This window comes from Acomys russatus, chromosome 21 (genome assembly GCF_903995435.1).
Source record: "Acomys russatus chromosome 21, mAcoRus1.1, whole genome shotgun sequence".
NCBI lineage: Eukaryota > Metazoa > Chordata > Mammalia > Rodentia > Muridae > Acomys > Acomys russatus.
The window spans coordinates 43,769,297-43,790,067 of record NC_067157.1 but is presented as its reverse complement, the minus strand read 5'-3'; the positions used below and the strand labels follow the sequence as shown (position 1 = coordinate 43,790,067).

Below are 20,771 nucleotides of genomic sequence, written 5' to 3'. Positions count from 1 at the left end.
CAAGGGGACGACCAGACACGAGCAGGCTGCCTTGTCCTCTCCTTCTAACCCTCTGCCAGCACAAAGACAGACTGGACGCACAGTGTTCACAATACGTTGGCATCTTGGCTCTTCTGGGTCTGAAAACAAAACTAAGAGCTAGTCTTGCCTTTGGGCATCAAAGAGAACCACACCTGATCTCTTTGGGGGGGGGGCTGTGGGGAAGTACTTTTCAGAAGGAGAGAGTCCTTGGTTCTGTGTTCAAATCCTGCAATTCGTGAGCCCCACGTGGGGACTTTTCTTCTGGATCAGGTCAACCCCAGCAAAGATGGAGGGATTGTATCAGCTTTGTAAGCACAGTGAAAGGCTGGCTCTTGTCCAGGGAGGGCCACGGCAGGCCAGGCTACAGGGCCTCGGGGCTTGGTGGCAGTTTGAAGAGTCTGGCTGCGGATATGAGCTTCCTTATGTGTCGCTCCTCTGTGATGCCGGCCTCCTGAAGGCAAGTGTGGGACAGGGAAGGCACTTGGCTCAGCGTGCTGAACCCTGCGTCGGAAAGGGTGCTGGCGTACATGGGCAGGCCGATGGAAGTGAGCCAATCTGACATGGATGCGACACACCCGGGAGAGAGGGGCTTCCTGCAGATTTCTGTGAGCCCACCACTCGGGATCTGGATAGAGAAGGAGAGCCGCGTCATGAAGATTGCACAGGTACCGTGAGAGAATTACTTTATGTAATGGCTGAAAGGGACAGTACCGAGCTGCTAAGGGATGTCAAAATTAGCACTAAGAACTCTGCTCAGAAAATGAAAAGGACTTTCAAGGAACTATTCTAGAAGATTGCAGAAGGAATCTGGGATTAGATCAAACCCCAGTTGTGTGCGTAAGGCTCCAAGCTGCAGGAATTTCCCTATACCTTGTTATTCTGCCTCCATGAAATCCCGTCACTGAGGTGAACTGTAGAGAGAAACGTGTATGACAGTGGAGAACAGGACACTCAACGGGCAGGGTCTTTATAAACTGTATTTTCTACTGTATTAGCAGCCAGAAAATTAAATATTTAATTGTCCATGGTTAAGCGAAAATTTAAAATAGAACAATATCAAGAGTTGACCAGGACAGAGAAATGGACATTGAAACCTCGTTGCTAGGTACATAAAAGGCGGTCTTTCAGAAGGAGATGTGCAGGGTGTAACGGCCCACACCATTTTGTATAATTGAGAGTGCACTCATATTCATGAAGGTGCATATCCCATGTGTGGAGGTCACAGGTCAGAGGCCAGAGGTCAGAGGCCAGAGGTCAAACCCCCATGTCTTTACTCAGGAGCTGAAACAAGGTCTCTGGCTTTCCTCTGGAACTTGCTAACTCAGGTAGGTGGGTGCTTAGTGAGCTCTAGGGATCCACTGGTCTTTCACACACGGGATTGCAAATGCAGCCATGACACCCGGATTTTTTTCATGTGGATCCTGGAGATAAAACTGGCCTGCTCAGGCTTCTTCGCTCACCAAGCCATCTCTCCAGCCCTGACTTTGTATGATCTTGATGAAGCAAACGCATCAAAGAATACATCCTCAGATAGTATTGGAACGTCCACAGATATGTTTTAAAGCAAGCTGCTTTTCACTATACCATTTAAAATAAAAGGCTAAGAATAAACCCTAAACATTTACTGAAATGTAATTGGCTAAGCCCTAGTAAAAACCTTGAATAAACCCAATAAAATCCTTGAAATCTTGATAATTAAAAAAAAAAAAAATGTTAGCCCAGCAGTGGTGGTGCACGCCTTTAACCCCAGCACTCGGGAGGCAGAGACAGAGGCAGAGGCAGGTGGATCACTGTGAGTTCGAGGCCAGCCTGGTCTACAGAGCAAGTCCAGGCCAACCAAGGCTACACAGAGAAACCCTGTCTTGAAAAACAAAAAACAAAACAGAACAAAACAAAACAAAAAAAGTTTTACTAAGATGGATTCATGGTCTGGTAAGTAAAAACAATCAGGCTTAAAACTGTGCATTTCCTATTTAGATGTGCACAGAGATAACTAGTTTAAAAGTGAGAGGTTGAGGTTTTTATATACTTAGGGCACACAGCATGGTGTTTGGAGAAATGCAGATGTCACACAAGAGCTAAGGCAAGCTGCTTCCCAGATGTTACTTTACCTCACTGCTCCACACACCTTCCCCTCCCGTGACAGGAATAAAGATGCAGCAGTTAACACACAGTTGTCAACTACAGCTTCCGTGGGATGAACACAGATCTCCTAAACTTGCTTATTTAGCTAAACTTTGGTGTCCTGTGCATGGATTTTTAAAAGTGGGTGGAATGCTGGGGTATGGTGAACTTCCCCTTTTGCCTTTCTAGAACTGTCTTAGCCTGGGCAGCCTAGCATGCCACCTGCAATCCCAGCATTCAAGGCGTGGAAGCTGGAAGATCACAAACTGAAGACTAACCTGACCATGTCTACAAACAAACAAACAAACAAATAAAAACAAGCTGGCAGTGGGGCTTTGTGGTAGACCCCTTCCCTAACATGTGTAAAACCCTGAAAAATAAAATTGAAGTCTAGGCTGCCCGGATGGTTTGCTTCCCAGATGTCTTTTCCTGGCCCTAGCACAACCCCCGTGCTGTCAACACCTGTCAGCCATGGTCCCGTCACTAGATGTGCTGTGGAAAGCAATGTCTCCCCCCAAATGTGAACCACTCACCGCCATGCGATGCTGCTTCCGGAGCAGCTTCACCCGGATCTGGTCCATGTTGGCGGCAACATCCCTCTCAGGATGACCTAAGTCCTCTGCATATCTCTGGACCAGGGCTTCGGGGATCCCACAACGGCCATGCTGCCGGGGGGGGGGGTGGGGGGGGTGGGGAGAGAAGAAATAGAAAAGTGGCGTCAATGGCGGCATGGGTGTTTCCTTCACCTAAGACACACAGCTCAGCTATCAGAAAATAACACCAGCAGACCAAACGAAACATAAGCTATTTGTTATTGGGACAGATACTTGAAGGGAGCACACCTCTATCTTCATCTTCCAAATACTGATGGGCGCTAAAGAAATATTTCAAAACAGTATTAAGACAACCCAATCCTGTATTTTTCAGGCCAACCAATGCCTTAAACTCATTTTACAAAATGCAATCCCTTAGTGTCCCCTCGTCTGTTGAAAGCCAGCCCATTGTTCTGCTATTTGCCCTCCATCTGAGAATTACACCGTTGTCTCACCAGGCCGCATTCATTACTCTACATCTAGTTCCCCTTCAAAGGTACATAGTCATGAAGTATCACAGAGGTGGAAAGAGAGAAAGGAGGGGAGTGTTCTGAGGAGGCATCCGTGATCGTAAGGATTGAATACCAAGGACTCTTGGGAACACATTTGGCAGAAGACAAACTTCCAGAATAAAAGTATAGCCTCCTCTGTTATCACCGATTTGTCTTCAAAGTCACTTTGGTGTCAGTAGCCTTTTTTCTTTTTTTCTTTCTTTTTGTTTTTGTTTTTTTCTTTTTCAAGACAGGGTTTCTCTGTGTAGCCTTAGCTGTCCTGGACTCACTTTGTTGACCAGGCTGGCCTCGAACTCACATCAATCCACCTGCCTCTGCCTCCTGAGTGCTGGGATTAAAGGTGTGCGCCACCATGCCCGGCCAGCCTTTTTCTTTTTCCTTTTCAAACGAGAACTGTATTTCACTATAGTTATGCTTTTGGTGCATCAGGGGCTTTCATATTAACTCCCCACCCCATTATGTATCGATAACAGTACAATTGCTGTGGTACACCTGAACGGGGCTCTGAACTGTAAGTGTTCTACGGTGTTCTATGTATGCCCCCGTTGACTGTGTTTGCTCACAACAACCTGTCTATGAGGAGACAATGCAGGTTATTTGAAACCCCAATTCGACTACACAGAAATGAACACACATCCCGCTGTGGGATATGCAGTCTAGATTCGGGTCTCTCTTTGCCCATTATCTCACCATCCCATTGGGGCCAATTCTGGTGCTGATCTTGTTCCCCGCAATGCACAGCTGCCACAAACTAAAACCAAGCAAGAGGAAATAAAAAGCCATAAAGTTGCGTTCTTATTTAATTCAAGAGTGGGGGGTTGTACTTCCAGCTTACAGAGGCCATAGGTAGAGGGTGCCATGTGGTCAGAACAGCACTTCTGGCTGTGGCCTTTCCCTTTCCTGGCTCTCATCTGAGTGGTGCTTGCCTTTAATTCCAGCACTTGGAAGGTATACACAGGAGGATCTCTGAGGTCGAGGCCAGCCTGGCCTACAGAGCAAGTTCCAAGACAGCCAGGGATACACAGAGAAACCCTGTCTCGAAAAACCAAAGAAAAACAAAACAAACAAACAAAAACCCCAAAAAGCAGTCAGGGCGCAAGCCTTGGATACCTTATCAGAGTAGGGCTCCTCGGTGAGATCAATGCCCTCCGCCTGAAGCTTGTTCTCCGTGAGCATCTCCAGGTCCATGCCCCGGACACAGGAAACCTTCCTGCTCAACACAGGGCCCAGCTTCACACCGTGCTCTTGCAGGCTGGTGCTCTCAGGCAGCTCCGCCAGCCAGGGTGGCGGTCTAGTGCAGGTTGGACTGCCGGGCTCAGTCCCCAAAGGAGGCCTGGGCTCCCGGGGAGAGGGGCAGTCACAGGGCGTGGCAGGGCTGGTAGGGCTGGCCTTCTTCAGCGGTAGGATGGGGGCCTCCGGGCTGGGGACCAGGTGCAGGCCATTGGCCAGGCGCTCTCGGCTCTTCTTGGCGGGCACAGGCGGGGGCTGCGATGGATGTCTGGTCTGCGTCCTGGTCTCAGGGGCGCTCTGCTCCCCATCTACCCCGTCTTTGGTGCCCAGGGGGTGGTGGTCATGTCCTTTTTTGTGACCCTCAAGAGACGTCCTTGTTAAGCTGGGTTTAACTGGAGGCTGAGCCTCGAAATTTCTGGGTCCACATTGAGGAGGAGCTATGCCAAGGTTGGAGACCACCGCGGAGCCATCCAGTTTCTTAGCCATCGTTTTCGGGGGGTCAGAAAATCTCTTGCTTTGGGTCAGAAGCATCACATCTTGCGCAGTGGGATCTCGACCTCGGGGCAGAGCCTCGGGGGTGCAGGCAGATGTCTTCTGTGGCAGTTCTGGTACATTCTGAGGACACGTTTCTGGCACCTCGGTAGGCACATCCTTCTTTGCATCAGCGTCTCCCTGAAGGTCATCCAGGGAATGGGATCGGGGCCAGCTTTCCACGGGCTCGGGACCCTCCAGGGTTTCACAGCTGTGACAAATGGAGACTGGGAGGCTTCTTCGGTTCTTAGTCAAACCAGTTACACAGGGCACGTCCCAGTGCTGGGCAGTGTCCGGGGCTAGACCTCGCCCCAGCCTGCCCTCCTCTTCCGGCTTGTGTACCTCCACTGATTTTGTTAAAGGCAATGTCGGGTAGTTGCCTGGCTGACGCCTGTTAAAAGACTTTAAGTTGGCCTCCGTGGATGACTTGGGAGACAGAACGCTGGGTTTCTGAGTTTTGCCTGTGAGAGAAGGAGCTAGTTTACAACCACGTTTTAAAGTCAATGAAATTGATGCACAAACCTGAGCCAGGGGACCTAATTCCTGGATCAACAAAACCATCATGTAGGACATGGGGGGCGGGGGGGGGGAATGGAGGGTGATTAGGGGCCTGTTTTTATTTTTATAAAGAGTGATGTAAAGGCTGGAGAGATGGGTTAGAGGTTAAGAGCACTGGCTGCTCTTCCAAAGTCCTGAGTTCAATTCCCAGCAACCACATGGTGGTTCACAACCATCTATAATGAGATCTGGTGCCCTCTTCTGGCCTGCAGGTGTACACGCAAGCAGAATACTGTTTACATAGTAATAAATAAATAAATCTTAAAAAAAAAAAAAAAGTGGTGTAGGCCTTTAATCCCAGCGGGAGGCAGAGGCACGTGGATCTCTGTGAGTTTGAGGCCAGCTTGGTCTACAAAGCAAGTTTCAGGACAGCCAGGGCTGTTACACAAAGAAACCCTGTCTCAAAAACAAAACAAAACAAAACAAAAAAAACCCAAAAATCAAAAACAAAAACTAAAAAAATAAAAATCTAGTTTTATTAAGGTACTTACAGAGACTGAAACTAATCCGTCATGTGGAAAGAAAACGCTGTGTCAAACAAGAGAAGACGAGACCTAAGATCGACTCTAAGATACATTCGGTATAGAAAGACTGACTGGGGCTGCAAACACCCCATCAGAAACCGAACCATAAGATCTCTGTTTGGTGGCTATGCCTTTCTGACGTCATGGTTGAACTGATAAGGTCTAGGAATGGTACCCAGGAAGGGGTGAGCAAAGCAAAGGGAAACAAAAAACTCAAATCAATCTTTCCATTAAGCTGTTCTACCTCCGTAAATCTACCTAGAAACAAGGAAGCGACTTGGACACAGACCAGCACACAAGCCGAAGAGAGTGGTTTGCCACGGATCCGCTACAGAATCCTTACTCGGATGCTTTTAGCGCAGTGACCGCCCTGGTTACAGTGAATCGCCAGAAGGCTAGCTGACCCATCAGCCTAACTCAGCTCACTAACTTGATAACACTTGACTCATATTTACTGCGGCAGCTGCTGTATGACAAACTTTCCTGGGAACCTGCTGTGATGATGTAGGCCAGCGTGTAGACACAAGTGAGCTCACACACACACACACACACACACACACACAACGGTGCTGTGTCCCTAGTAGTGGATCTGATAAACTTGAGGGTACTCCAGGTAACAGACTATCTGAGCCACGTGTTTGTGCTATTCTAGAAAAAGCCGAAACCACCACACATCTTCACCAGGCTTGGGAGGTACAAAGAGATGGCTTCTAATCTCTGGAAAGCTAGTAAGTTTTTAATATATCTAAGAGGTCTTTTTGTTTGTTTGTTTGTTTGTTTTTAACCCCAGCTTCTTAGTGAACATCCTAAATTCAGCATTTTAATTTAGAATTCTGACTTTCCCCCATTAAGCAACGTCACCCTTTCAACGTAACACACAGAGAGCAGCAGGGGAAATCAGGCTGTGGACCAATGTGATAGGGAGGGTAAGAAAATAAGTGGGATAGGGCACACTCACTAAAGAAATAGCTACTTTAGAAGGCATTCGTTGATTTTAAAAAGAAAAAAAAAAAAACTCTCTGTGGGGCAGAATAGATGAAGGAAGAGGAACAGAAAGAAAAGACCCGAGGCCCTAACATTCCAAGGGCTTTGGCTTCATCAGCAGGGAGAAAAAGAGTTTTCTTCGATGGTTTCACAGCTTTCTAAGCTCACTCAAACCTCAGACTGATAGAACGAAGCGTTTCACGCCAAACGCAACTGCAGCCCCTGAGGCTGGTGGATGAGAACAGGGCTCTCCTGTTATTTTTGTTAATGAGGACATCCTTTTTAATAAGACCCAAATCATCACAGGAAACATTGTACATCATACAGGGCAGAGACCCAGTCAAGCGGCACGTGCCCTCGGTGAGGAAGAAGTTCATACTGCAAACCCTGTCCCACTCGGGTTTCTACAGGGACCAACGGCAGCACACTAGCCTTTTCTTAATAGGCTGTTATCCTGTTGATGCGTAGAGATGTTAGCTTACTATGACTGCTGGATGCACCGGTTACATTTCTTATAAACAGAAGAATCACCACAGCCCAATGGAGACGGGGAATGAAATGTGTTACAGAACACATCATAGGAAAGCTTTACAATCGGTTGAAATAGAGAACTCTTATTAAAATCCACTAAGCCTAAAGTTTAGAAATGGTTTCCTCCCTTATTGCCTCCCGATATAAACCACATGTATCAACGCCAAGTTCTTATGGGAAGAGCCCTGAGTTCACCTGGAAACCAGAGCAAGGCTCGCCAGGTTATTGAAGCCAGTTCTCCTGAATTCTCCTGGGCTTTAAACCCTTTGGCAATGCTAGCCTTCTTCCTTGATTTACCAGCACAGCACTGCTGGGGTTAATCTTACCTTACAGCTTCAGCTATAGAGAGGTTATTAACAGAGAAGAAGAAAAGCCTTCCAAACCCACCCAAGGATTTGCAGTTTGCTAAAAAAAACAAAAACAAAAACAAAAACAAAAAACATGGTGCTGGTCTTCTGGCTGGGTTTTGTGTTATATTCAGATCAAGGCTATCTAAATGTGAAATATCAGAAGACCTGGTTATCGTCCCAAACTGCCAGGATATTCTGCATGGTAGAGCTTATAGGTAAATGTCTAGGTTCCCAAGATGCTTTAACAGAATCAACATCAGTGGGAGGTAGGAAAGATGCCCAGGATGCAGATGCGGGGTGGAATTACTCCAAGAGTATGGTCCCTTGAGACTTTGAACTCAAGCACTTATTTACCTTATCTTAGAACTCGTATGGGTGCCCAAAATAACTCTCTCATACTATTTTTTTAAAGCATGATCTACATTAAGAAACACATTTCATGTCCACCACTCAACACGCACATATCTGAAACAAGGATGGTAGTAATGCCACTAATGACGCTCAGCCTTACTCATGCAATGCTTTCTATGGTGTCCTAGAACACTTGACATCCACGGGTCACTAAAATGATTCCACAATCCACACACAAACTGCAGCCTACAGTTTAAGACGGCTTGCTTCCGTAAATGCTAAGAAATAGCCTCACTTGTTATGCCAGATGGGAACCCCAATAGCCACTAAGGGCTATGAAACCCGGGTGTGTCTTCATCACAGTCTCCAAGTGTTCCACAGAGAGGTAGGTCATGATGGTGGCACGGACCCTTCGCTACTGCTTCTAATCGTGTGACAGTGGGAATGTGGGGGATACAACAGGAAGCCCCAGAGTCACCCAAGGTTTATGCTCTCTGCCTCATTCTGCTTAAGACCTCGGTTCAGTATGGAGAAAGATTTAAGAGTCTCCCACTGACTGCTTCCCAACTGTTAAAAGATAGAAGTCACAAATAAGACATGTGGCCTTCTGGTCACCCTTTCTAGGGGTAATTGCTTCTGGAATCAGGCTGTGCGGCAACATCATATAAGACACGGCTGCCGGGGTACCCTTGACGGATGGTCTGCCTGGTAAATTGTTTTCCTTGTGGGCCTAATCGCTCCCAGTACTGAGATGTTGGTGGTTACTGTGTGAAGAAAAGGGCACAGGAGACGCACAATTTAGGTCTTATGGCTGCAGGTATTTTAGACAGAATTTATAAGCCTCCCACAGCAGCCAGGAGGCATAAACACAGAGGCTAACTGAAGAGCAGTGGGGGACAAGGCCAGAAATGGAAAGATGATCAACTGGCATCATCGCCCTACAACCCTTCGGAGACCCCAGATGTCAGGAACCGCTGAGGCAGGTCCTGTGGTCTGAGCCAACGTTACCATTTTCCAAGTTCTCGCTGCTTTCGTAGCATCCGGAGTCCCGTGGGGAGCATCCACTCAGGCCCTGGCTGTCCATCAGCAGCTTCTCCTGGGAGCCAGACTGGTCACTGTTACCTGGAGATGAAGACGCAGCGTGGTGTCACACAGAGCCCCAAAGTCAGCTGGATTCTTTTTTTTTACCCTTTGCTATTGACACATGTTTAAGCCTAACCGAAAACAAAAACCAACAACAACAAAGAAGCAATGAAATCAGAGCACTTCTCTTTCAAGTAATGTATCCACCATGTGAAAATCAACTTGGTAAGAGAACCCAGGGCTGATGCCTCCCAAGCTACCCAAACAGAGGCAGACTGAAGCCACAAGGCAGAAGAGAAATACAGAGTGTGGTATTGTGGTATTGGCAAGGAGTAGGGCATGGCTGAGGGGTGGCACTCGCAACAAGAAGTAGTCTGAGTACATATGGCTTTTACAAGGTGGGGAAGGTCATGTGCTTCTCGGACACCTGGGCGACTTGCACTTCGAGGCATTTCTGTTGCAGGCTCTCCATATTTGGGAGCTTATATAAAAGTGTCTGATGAAATATTGTGTTAGTCAGGATTGGGGGATATTGTTAGCCTGTGGTAACAAGATGCTGCCTGTTGCACTGTCTCGGCCCAGAAAAGCAGGTGAGAGCGGAACAGACAAGGAAGAACAACTCTTTTGTCTGTCTTCTGGAGTGTTGAAAGTTTCCTTTCTTTTTCCCCTTCTCCCACTGCCTTGGACCAGCATTTCTAGTCCCCGAATCCAGGGTGAGAAAAATATTCAGGAGACCCTCTGACTGGCAAGCAGAGTAGCCGACCAGTGCAAACAGGACAGCCCCAGCTTGAACTACCAACCCATCGAAAAAGAATCATCATTATTTACCAATTGGACCTCAGTAAGGGGAGGGGAGGGAAGTCAGGACACAAGTCAACTACGTTGCTTTAGGGAGGCTCGCTAGAGTAAATCACGTGCAAAGCCATGTGGGCTTTCAAATCCTAGGCAGCATCACGGGAGCCGAGGGAGCTCAGAACACTGAGGTTTCACACAGAGCGTCTTCAGATAATTATGTTGCGAAAGCACTTGGTCATACAAAGCAGAAAGCAAGAGAACACTTTCTACATAAAATAGCTAGCTGCAAAGACAAATGGCTTTAATTTATTTTTCTTTCCCTTCGCCTCTCACCTGACCACCCCAACCAGAGACGCAAAGAGAAAAAGAAAGGAAATCAATAAACCCGAAGATATGACGCCTTTTCTCAGATCATCAGAATAATTATGGGGAGAGGCTGCGGGCTGCCATGCACTGCTTGCTGGGAGGTTCCTGTCATCCTCTTTCCACTTCCTGTTTGTATTTCTCAAAGGGAAAGCATTCTAGAGCAAGTATAATGCTAACGAGGATGTCAGACACATTCCTAAATGGTAGCACCAAAGAGTGCTAATTATCAAGCAATTCGTGAGGAAAATTAACAAATTAGAAGCAAATCCTGCCCTCCCCCCAACAAGCCCAAACTGGAACATTCTACGGTGATATCCTCATCCTGTGGAAGAGCCTGTGGGTTTGGGTTGGCCTTTCTTCTTGTCTAGCATGCTATTTAGAAAAACGATCCTTGTAAATGAGGACTCTGAGCTGTCCCTGACTACCCGGCGAGAGGGATCACTTGTCTGTCCCCGGTGCCAACAGTTCAGTGTACCAGATCAGCCTAGTAGACTGTGGCGTGCTGACTGGAGCACACGAAAGAGAACCCATCCCTGCCGCTGCTGAGAAGTGCATCCTGGGACTCCCCTCCCAGCCTCAGTAGGCCCTACAAAGGTCCTGTTGTTACAGAAAAGGAAAGGATCTCTCCCATGCCTGGGAACCCTGGTGCAATTTACAGTCATGTGGAACATGTATGACAAGGGGCTTGAGGCACCACCTTCACCAGGGAGAAGGGAGGTAGGTAGCTGGCTCTTACATGTGTAGACTTTTCTCCCACACTCACTAGCATCAATGGCAACGTAGGAAAGAGAAGACCATGAGAAATAAGCCAATTGTCAGTCATCAAAAGAGCTGAAATCCCAATTGGTCATGACATGAAGAGGCTCAGCATGCTTGGTCTAAAGCTCTCTCCTGCTCCAGCTACTTGCACATGTGAGCACACACATGTGAGCACGCACATGTGACCATGCACATGGGCAAACACGTGAAGACACTGCGGTCCTAGAACATCCAGAGCAATGGCACACACCGGCACACATGGGCACACACCAAGCACCCTTCCTAGGAATGAGGAAGGAAATGAGATTCCTGGAGAGACGTCTCTTCAAAAAGTGCTTACGGTATTTCCTGTATGGCAGGCTGTTCACTTCCACTGAATTCAGGAAGTGCTTGTGCACACATCTGTTTCTCTTCTCTCCGTGCTTCCTGCATAATCTTTAAGAGTCTTATAAAAAATGAGTGCCTCCCCTTCTTTTGAGTCAGGGTCTCCCTCTGTAGCCCAGGCTAGCCTGGAACATCCAGTAATCCTGCTACACTTGCTTCAGTGCTCACTTACCTAAGAAACAGTAAGCTGAGGATAAAGTGTGAGCCACCGTGCCCAGCTTCAAAGGGCTTTTTCTACCGAGCCACACACATGATAGTGGCTAAGATAGCAAACTCTATGGAACGTATATTTTACTACAATTTTTTTTTTTTTTTAAAGCAAACCATTTTCAGGCTGTTCTCATGTAGAGGACATAAAAGAAGAGTGTGCCAGCCATCTTTCCCGGACAGAAGGCTGGCTGCAAGCCATCTTTCCTCATCTACTGGAAGACACTGGGCAGTCTGGCTTCCAAGCGACACTGGAGAAAAACTTATTACAGTCAGTGGAAGTGTGGACTAGAAAAAGCTCGAGACGTTCCCACACATCTCCAAGAACCTTACCGGGTCGCTATGTCTACTGCACACAGAATTAGGATGGCAGACACTACTGTGTTTCTCCAGGGAGCTGAGGTACCCTGAGGATATATTTCTTAAATACGATGAATTGAACTTCATTGGGTGGAGAGTCTTACGTCACTAGGCTACATCTGGATGCGGTCTCTTCGACACTGATTAGGGCACTGAGCCCCACAAAGCCTTTGCCTCAAAGATCAATAAAAGGTAATACCATTTTATGTATCAGAGAAATTCCAAGCAGTGGAGATGCATAAACCCAAAATGGGGTTTATAAAGAAACAAGGAGTCCATCTGAGCCTTCTAAGTTAGCATCACGATGGATAAAGGCATCCTGTAAACCGATTCTGGTACAAATCTTAGGGTATGCGCCTAGGACACAAACCAGGCTCCGGCCCCTTCCTAGAAGCAGGATTTAGCTTTGCTCTTCTGACATCTAAATGAAACAGGAAGTGTAATGGATGACGTATATAAGCCAGCTGTCTTCCATACTTGCAGAGGAGTAAATGACATATAATACAGAGCAGATGCGGTTCAGAAGCACAGATGGTTCAACATTAATTCGTATTGACAGGACAGGTCTGCCATACCAGTCACTAGGCAGGCTGTTTACACACGGCCTTGCCAGGGAGCCCAGCATTTCTCAAGAATACTGGTTGTCAACCTTCCTAATGCTGGGACCCTTTAATACAGTTCCTCATGTTGTAGTGACCCCCCCCCCCCAACCATAAAATTCTTTTCATTGCTACTTTATAACTGTAATATTGCTACTGTCTTGAACCATAATGTAAATATCTTTGTTTTCCCATGGTCTTAGGTGACCCCTGTGAAAGGTTCATTTGACTCCCAAAGGGTTGCGACCCACAGGTTGACCTTGCTCCAGTGCTGGCAGGAAAGACGGTGCCCTCCAAAGCTAGACCTGTATTCATTACTTTTTCTGATGCCGTGAGAAGATGCCCTGATGAAAGCAGCCGAGGGGTTTATTAAGGTGTTAGGATAAAGTCCATCCGGGTGGGGAAACCGTGGCTGCAGGCGCTTAGGCAGCTGGTCCCCTAGCACTAGCAGTGAGAAAGCAGAGAGAGCTGCGTGTTAATACACAGGTCGCACCCTCCTCTATTTAGGCCAGGACCTCGGTCTATGTAATGGTGGTAACAGCCACAGCAAAGGTAGGTCTTCCCACCTCAGCGAGCCTCCTCTCCACAAGCCTTCACAGGCATGCTCCAAAACTAATTTATCCTAGATAATTTTCTCACAGGTGTGTCCGAAGGCTTGTCTCCTCAGCAACCTTAATGATGTCGAGCTGACATCAACCACCACGACTAAGGTTCAGACTTCTACTCATAGCGTTCCTTTACGTTATTGGTTTAATTTGAGAAGTGAATTTACCAACACAGTAGCTTCCTTTTCTTCTGGGTCTTATGCATCCAGTAAATACAAATGTCCCTCAGTTTACAACAGTGCCCAAAAGCTAACACGCAATTAACACGTCGCATCCACTGAACAGTCTGTTCAGCAGTCTGGGACACTGCAGTGCTAGCTGCTGCCTATCACAGCCTCAGGGCTGACCTGGGCTCCGGCTCTGCTACTGCTCAGCACTGTACGCGCAGACTGCAGGTTGCTCGCCTAGAAAAAGAACAGGATTCACAAATTCCAAGTATAGTTTGTGCCAACTGTGTATTGCGTTCCTGGCATCAGAGATGCAAGAAAATCCTAAGTTGGGGACCACTTATGATATGTAATCCCCCCCCATCACTAGCCATGGTTTCATGGTTTCAGTATGTCGTTCAGTGATGGGAATCCATTACCTACATCATGATACCTCAGAAGCAAAGGACGTAGAGATAATGCACTTGAATCTAAGATCTGGAGAGGAACTTCCTCCATGATGAACAATTTTAAGTTTTTGTTTTGTTTTGTTTTTTAAACGTCAGACTGAAGAATAAAGAACACAGTAAGCCTGGCCTAGCAGGCCAAAAGGCAATGGATGCAATGAAAGAAAGCCGTGAATGCCCGGGATTTTGTTCACACGATGTAAAAAATAAGATCTCACATTTAATTCGGGAATTCCTGTTCCACACATTCACTTCAGAGAGACATTTCTTTCTTTAATGGGAACTGATGGTTTACTTACTCACCAATAAGCCTATTCAGTAAGAAAAGAACCCTTAGCTGGGCAAAGAGACTCCCAAGCGGTCAGCCTTCTCTTTTCTTTTTGTTAACGTATGGAGCCTTAATGACCCACCGATGGATGCAGGTTCTAAGAGGAGCAAGGTGGAACCGGCTGGTCCCTTCAGAGAGGCCCTGGTGCAGCACTCTTTTCACACCATACTAACAGGCATGGGTGGTGTGTGAACTGTTTTGTCACAGTATGAAATTAACCTTGGCTTTGGAAAGAACCAGACCAAGTGAGTGACTCCAGGGACCCAAGCCTGTTGGTGCCAATAATAATGCTGCTGCTGATGCTATTCATGTAGGAGAGAGAGACAGAGACAGAGAGACAGAGACAGAGAGAGAGAGACAGAGAGAGAGACAGAGAGACAGAGACAGAGAGAGAGAGAGACAGAGAGAGAGTGAGACAGAGAGAGAGTGAGACAGAGACAGAGAGACAGAGACAGAGAGAGAGACAGAGACAGAGAGAGACAGAGAGACAGAGACAGAGACAGAAAGAGAGACAGAGGGAGAGAGAGCGCTTACTGTCGTATTCCTGTAACAGCTCCACTGCCGTCAAGAGAACAGCTCTGTGTTCCGGGTCCCTGATATTTAATTCATCTAAGTCTTCTTCCTCCAGGAGCTTGAAGGTGTCCAGGTCTTCATAGCCATTGAACAGGAAGGTGGGCATGTGTTCCTGGGAGGCAGAACAGGAAGATCAAGGTGAGTCTGTGGCTCAGCCATGTGAAGCAGGCCACACAACCAGCCTCAGACCCCTCAGATGGTTTCCCATAGTTATCTTTATGCTAACTGAGAGATGCATATCACTAGTAACATAGTCTAGGCCTCACAGTCTTCCGGCTTAGTAGGCAGCTAGGGGGTGTAGGGCTCAGTCACTAATGCCTTAGAAAGATATCCGCTGCACATTGTGGCGGATCTCACTTGCTGTCATGGTGCCCCAGACACGAACTAATTCTTTTATCACTCCATGGCCCTCGGTAAGAAGACTTCTTTTTACACATTGGGGGAGCGGGGGTTGAGTGGCTTATTAAAATCTAACTTAGCAAACCATATGCATTTGTCAGGACCAAGACGTTTTAGAAGTTGAAAACAAAAATCTACCACTGTGGCCATAACTGTTGTAGAAGACGCTGGGAGTTACAGCAAGGGAAAGTTAAGAAGGTGGGTGCCTCGTGGTCCTGGGGAGCTTCTGTTCAGAGGCCCGCACCCCCACCACCACCAAAGCAAATTCTGATCTCAGGCTTACGCTGTGCCCTTCGTAGAAATCAAGGGCGACATTGGAATATCGGCAGCTATTCTTGTAGCACATTCATAACGTTGATGGGTCACGCTCGCAAGGTGACGTGGGTTACTTGCCCATGTGAGGGAGAGGACAAGGTGACAAGGGCATGTGCATGGCGAGAGTTACAAGGGACTGACCTTCAGGTTGATCCGGTCCAGGAGGTCCTCCACGGACTTGGGCTGCGGTGGTCTCCCCTTCCGCCTCCTCCTGGTGGGACGCTTGGGCTTCGCCTCTTCCTCATTTAGCACGTCCACGTAGATGAACTTGAACGTGCCCACCTTGTTGTTCAGCAGGCCCATCCAGGTTCCCATGGGTGGCTTGCTGATTATGTCAATGATGTCTCCTTTCTGTGGCGCAGGGAACAAAGATCTTCCCATTAGGCACATTTCTAAGCATGAGCAATGACGTAGTTCGGACATGTGGGGAAATACTGCAAGGTTCCCTCCCTTCCTGATTTTGGGTATGTTTATATGCATGGCACATGCGTATATGTTGCTTGGGGGGTGCACATGTACAAATGGCAAGCAGAGGTGGTTGTCCAGTGGGTCTTTCCATTGTACCCCATCTTATTTGTGAGCCAGGGTCTCGCAGTGAACCTAGAGTTAGTTCATCAGTGGTTAGACTCACTGGCCAGGGGATACTCGACCTCTCTCCAGCTACTGATCCCGGGTCACAACCTCCCCTGCCTCCTGCTCTGCAGGGTTGGGTGGGCCTCGTCTGTCACCATGCTTTCTCCCAGTCAGGTCGCCTACCTTGGCTGTTGGAATAGACTCCTACTCCCAGGGAAAGAGCTTGGTTGTGAGAGGGTGTCCCCTAACCTGTGGCCATAGCCTATATCATAACTGGGTCCAACTGCGTCTTTAGGCCCCACGTAAACATCTCTGTTCACACACAGAGCCAGTTATCCCCTTTCAATCAGGGAAGCATAGAGGAGGGGCATGGAAATTCTAGAAGGAAGCTGGGGTCAAAGGGTAGGGCCAGGGGAGGAAGTGGTGGTAACAGCATTAGCACGCAGCTTCCTCATCCTTGACCACAGTCAGGTTCTATTTTATTTTCACAAGAAAGGGGATCAGTGTGGCCAAGGTGGCCAAAGAAGATCTAGTCAGTATGGTGAAGAGCCCAGTGGCCACTGGCACGGGAGAGGGGAGCCCTTCCCGGAAGACAAGAGGACCTGGGGTCAGCTGCCCACGAGGAGGGACATGCCTACCTTGAGCTTCAGAGAGTCTGTGTCATAGGGACTGGGGGTGAAGTCAGTGTGTACTCGGGCACGCCCACAGAAGGGACCCCGGTAGGGTGGTTCTTCGTCATCGCCGTCTTCTGACTTGACGCTCTCCCTGTTGCTGGTGGAGGAATCCGTGGTGCTCACAGTCTGGCCACCTGAGGAGGGACAACGGGAAGAAGAGGGGCTTGGACATGGCCCTCGCAGGGAGCAGAGATGAGAGGAGCCAGTCGTTCTGTGTATTAGGAGTGGCCTAGGAAGGAAGGCTGGGAGCCACAGCATGGCAGGACGCCAGCGGGGCCATCTGTGGTCCTGGGGCAGCCTAGTCACATTTGCTACCAGGGACATTCAGAATCCCTCTCCCTCGCTCAGATCCCTTTATTTTTGTTGATCGTCTTCATGCACTTTGACATTTGGCTTATTCCCTACGTCTTCCTCAGAGAGAGATACATTTCCCTTCTTTGCCAATCAAAACCAAACGCCCCTCTTTGCCCCACAGTTAGACAAACATATAATAGCACCCCAAAGGTGGGTACTCATCCTTAACTTGCCTCAACTTGAGGCTCAAATGAACATCTGAGTGCAAATCCAAAAGGAAATTGTGAAACATTACAAGTGATACTCACTCATGGAGCTCTGTCCGCTCAGAGAACTCCGGAGGCTTTCTACAGATCCCCCGGCTTTGAGCTTGGGCTTGTCCACATGTTCAGGGTCAGGCTTTACTGAGGCGGGGGAGCCGGGCATTCCCTCAAGCCCCGAGTCCTGAAATAGTTTCAATAGAATTGAATTTCCTGAGTAGAAAGGTGGCGCTTTATAATACTTGGCGATTTGGTCCTCAAATTCACCAACCAAACTGATGTTTACACCCACACTTGATCCTAGGTATAATAGTCTCCCTTTAAGAAAGCCTAAACCCTAGTTTACACTTAAATAGTATTGTTTGTTTATTAAGTACCCCCAAATAGTTTTTCAAGTTCAAACAGGTATTCTTAAAATTTGTTGGAAAAACGGCTGAAGGGACTTGTATGTCAAGCTGAGCCTGAAATGTAGGTCGAGTTCAATCTACTCTTAATATAATATTTAGAAGTAAATCAGAGGGCAGTTAACTAGGGGAGAAATATTTACACTAAGGAAAAGTATATTTCTTAGAAACAACTGACCAGATTGCTTCTATTTATATAAATTGACAGGAAGAGGAAGATGCTGGTGTTTGGCCACCAGGGGGCAGCAGCTGAGCAAAAATGCCAGCTGTCCCAGCTGGTTTTGCTGGCTTCCTGTAGCTGCATTTCTTAAACATTTCAAACAGGCAGCAACTAGAAAAGTCACTGATACACAGGGTCTGTGTTTTGTATTCCCAGCATCAAGAACAGTGCCTGGAATGTTCTAACTGCTTAACACAGGTTTCTAGAACTGCCTGCTTTTCCTTCCTTCCTTCTTTCCTTCCTTTCTTTCTAAATTTAAATCTCTTATTAAAACTTTATTCACTTTACATCCCAATCATGGCCCTTTCCTTGTCTCCTCCAGTTCCCACTCTCCCTCCCCCTTCCTCCTATGCCCCTTCCCTAGTCCTCAGAGAGAGGGAGCCCTCTTCCCCTACCAACTGACCCCAGCCTATCAAGTCTCATCAGGACTGCCTGCATCCTCTTCCTCTGTGGCCTGGTAAGGCACCCCACCAGGGGGAAGTGAGCAAAGAGCAGGCAACAGAGTCCATAGCAGGGACAGCCCCTGCTCCCCTTACTAGGGAACCCCTATGGAGGCTGAAACTGCCTATCAGTACATCCGAGCAGGGGTCCTAGATCCTCTTGATGCATGGTCCTTGGTTGATGCGGCAGTCTCGGCAGCCCCACTACCCACCCCACCCCAGATTTGTTGGCTCTGTTGGTCTTCTTGTAGAGCGCCTGTCCCCTCTGGGTACTTCTATCCCTACCAACCCCCCACCCCAGGTACACTCTTCCATAAGACTCCCCCAAAGATTGGCTGTGAGTCTCAGCTTCTGCTTTGATCCCCTGCTGGGTGGAGTCTTTCACCAGCATAGCATGGTCTAGGGGCTGGTTAATGCCAAGGAACACACATCCACAGCACCATTCATTGTGACCCACATGGGCTATCCCCAGCAAGGACCTGGCTCTCAGCAAGATGGCCGCATACCTGCTCTGAGACAGGGCTGCTGTACTTCTTAGACATTCTCTTCCTCATTGTCTCTTTCACTGATTTCACCTTTTTCCCAAGAGAGATGCGGGACGCAGTAGGCGATTTGATTACTTCTTTGTACACAAAATCTCCCTCTTTATTCTGCCAAACAGAGCATAAATACCATTAGTCCTAGGAGATAAGGCTAGAAACCAGTTGCATTACTCAAACCATTAATGTCCTAGACCTCAGAAAAATATTAGCATTCCTTAGGATCTTCACATTTTTCTTCTGGTAACTCAAGGCTGTTGTTTATCTTTGCGATTAGAAATTAAAACCTACTGAGAGGTATTTTGTTTGTCTGTTTATACTGGGGCTTGGGGCACTTTTTATTTTATTTAATGTTAGTACACGCTTTTCCAATTATGTTTTTTCCCCTACCATTTAAAAACACTCGAGGGGACTGCGTTTCATTAGTAGAGGATGATTTAGAGGAACCAGTGTGCAGGTGACCCCAGCCCAGGGGAGATGGGGGGAAGAAGGGGGGGGGTCCTAGTATTGACTCACCTCAGGGCAGAAGGCTGCCGTGAGAACAGCATTAAACCACACAGAAATGCTCAGTGTGGCCAACTCCCAAGAGTGTAATTTGTCTCTCTGAACAAGCTAGACTGGCCACACCCCCTTCTATTTTGTATTTAAAAAAAAAAAAAAAAGCTTCCCAAGAAAGGATGGGGGGTGGGGGGAGGGCGAGAACTCTTATGTTTTTAAACATTGACAACATAAAATTATTGGCTTATGAATCAATAAAATTTGATATCCAAATAAAACAGCTTAGGTCTTGCAGCAAATTCTGTACCACTCCATATCTCACCGATGTGTATTTCAGCTGACACACGGTCATAACAACTAGGAAGCATGAAATCTTCTTTTTATAGTTTCAAGGCAAAACACAAAGCCATGTGAAACTTACCTATTCCTCTAGGGCTGGATTTTAGGGAACATAAGCACTAGCATAGTGGCCTGGCCCTCGAGCATGACCCCCAAAAGCGTGTCCGAAGAGGCGTCAACCTTGGTAAATGGTGGCCCTGACTTGCTTTGACACTGAGAAAACTGGGCTTGCCTCAGGACACCTCACATGAGAAAGACCTGAACTTACTGCAGGCCTTGGAGGTCCACGAGCTGATCCCATAATGAGCCTGCTCACATCCCAGCGTTCCATCAGGCCATACTGTCATGCACCCCGCACCTGAGACTAGTGTGCTCGTCGGCGCAGACGCCTCAGGCCACAGGAGCCATGTGGCCATGTGTGCTACTTAAACAACACTGTTACAAAGAACAGCGGTGCTCTGAGGGGACAGGAAGCATCCTGCGGAACAGCAAGCCAGGTCTTCAAGATCGGAGCAACAGGGTTTCTTTGCAGATATGGTTTGGAACCACTGAACAAAGCCAGAACCAACTCTCCAACACACTAAAAGGGGGACTCTTGCCGTCACCGTGCCCCACTCACCAGAGGGTCGGGGTTATTACTGCCCACGTGCAGAGAACGATTTGTCAGGTCAAATCCGCCAAAACTGCACGTTCTCTGTGGAACAAGGGGGAGGGTGGAAACAATCCAGTTACGCTCACGTCACAGCCTCAGACAACCCAATAGCACATGCCCCCTGTGCAAAGCACCTGTGAGTCATGAACGCACGTACAGGATGGAAGTGGGATACGAGACACG

General features: G+C 47.8%; 1 protein-coding gene across 7 annotated transcripts in view; it reads right to left on the bottom strand.

Moving 5' to 3' along the window:
• Positions 1 to 204: 204 nt before the first annotated feature.
• Positions 205 to 20,771, bottom strand: part of Sash1 (SAM and SH3 domain containing 1) — a 350,942-nt gene continuing 330,375 nt past the window's right edge. For 6 of the 7 annotated variants that reach the window (XM_051164247.1, XM_051164248.1, XM_051164245.1 and 3 more), the window contains 10 exons: positions 20,556 to 20,630; positions 19,067 to 19,210; positions 17,545 to 17,680; positions 16,907 to 17,076; positions 15,837 to 16,046; positions 14,943 to 15,093; positions 9,318 to 9,431; positions 4,361 to 5,472; positions 2,679 to 2,810; positions 205 to 646 (listed from right to left, as the gene is read on the bottom strand). In XM_051164247.1, the coding sequence (XP_051020204.1) occupies positions 383 to 646; positions 2,679 to 2,810; positions 4,361 to 5,472; positions 9,318 to 9,431; positions 14,943 to 15,093; positions 15,837 to 16,046; positions 16,907 to 17,076; positions 17,545 to 17,680; positions 19,067 to 19,210; positions 20,556 to 20,630 (2,508 nt within the window). In that variant the 3' untranslated portion in view covers positions 205 to 382. The remainder of the gene's footprint in view (positions 647 to 2,678; positions 2,811 to 4,360; positions 5,473 to 9,317; positions 9,432 to 14,942; positions 15,094 to 15,836; positions 16,047 to 16,906; positions 17,077 to 17,544; positions 17,681 to 19,066; positions 19,211 to 20,555; positions 20,631 to 20,771) is intronic. The other variant, XM_051164250.1, reaches the window with a different exon arrangement.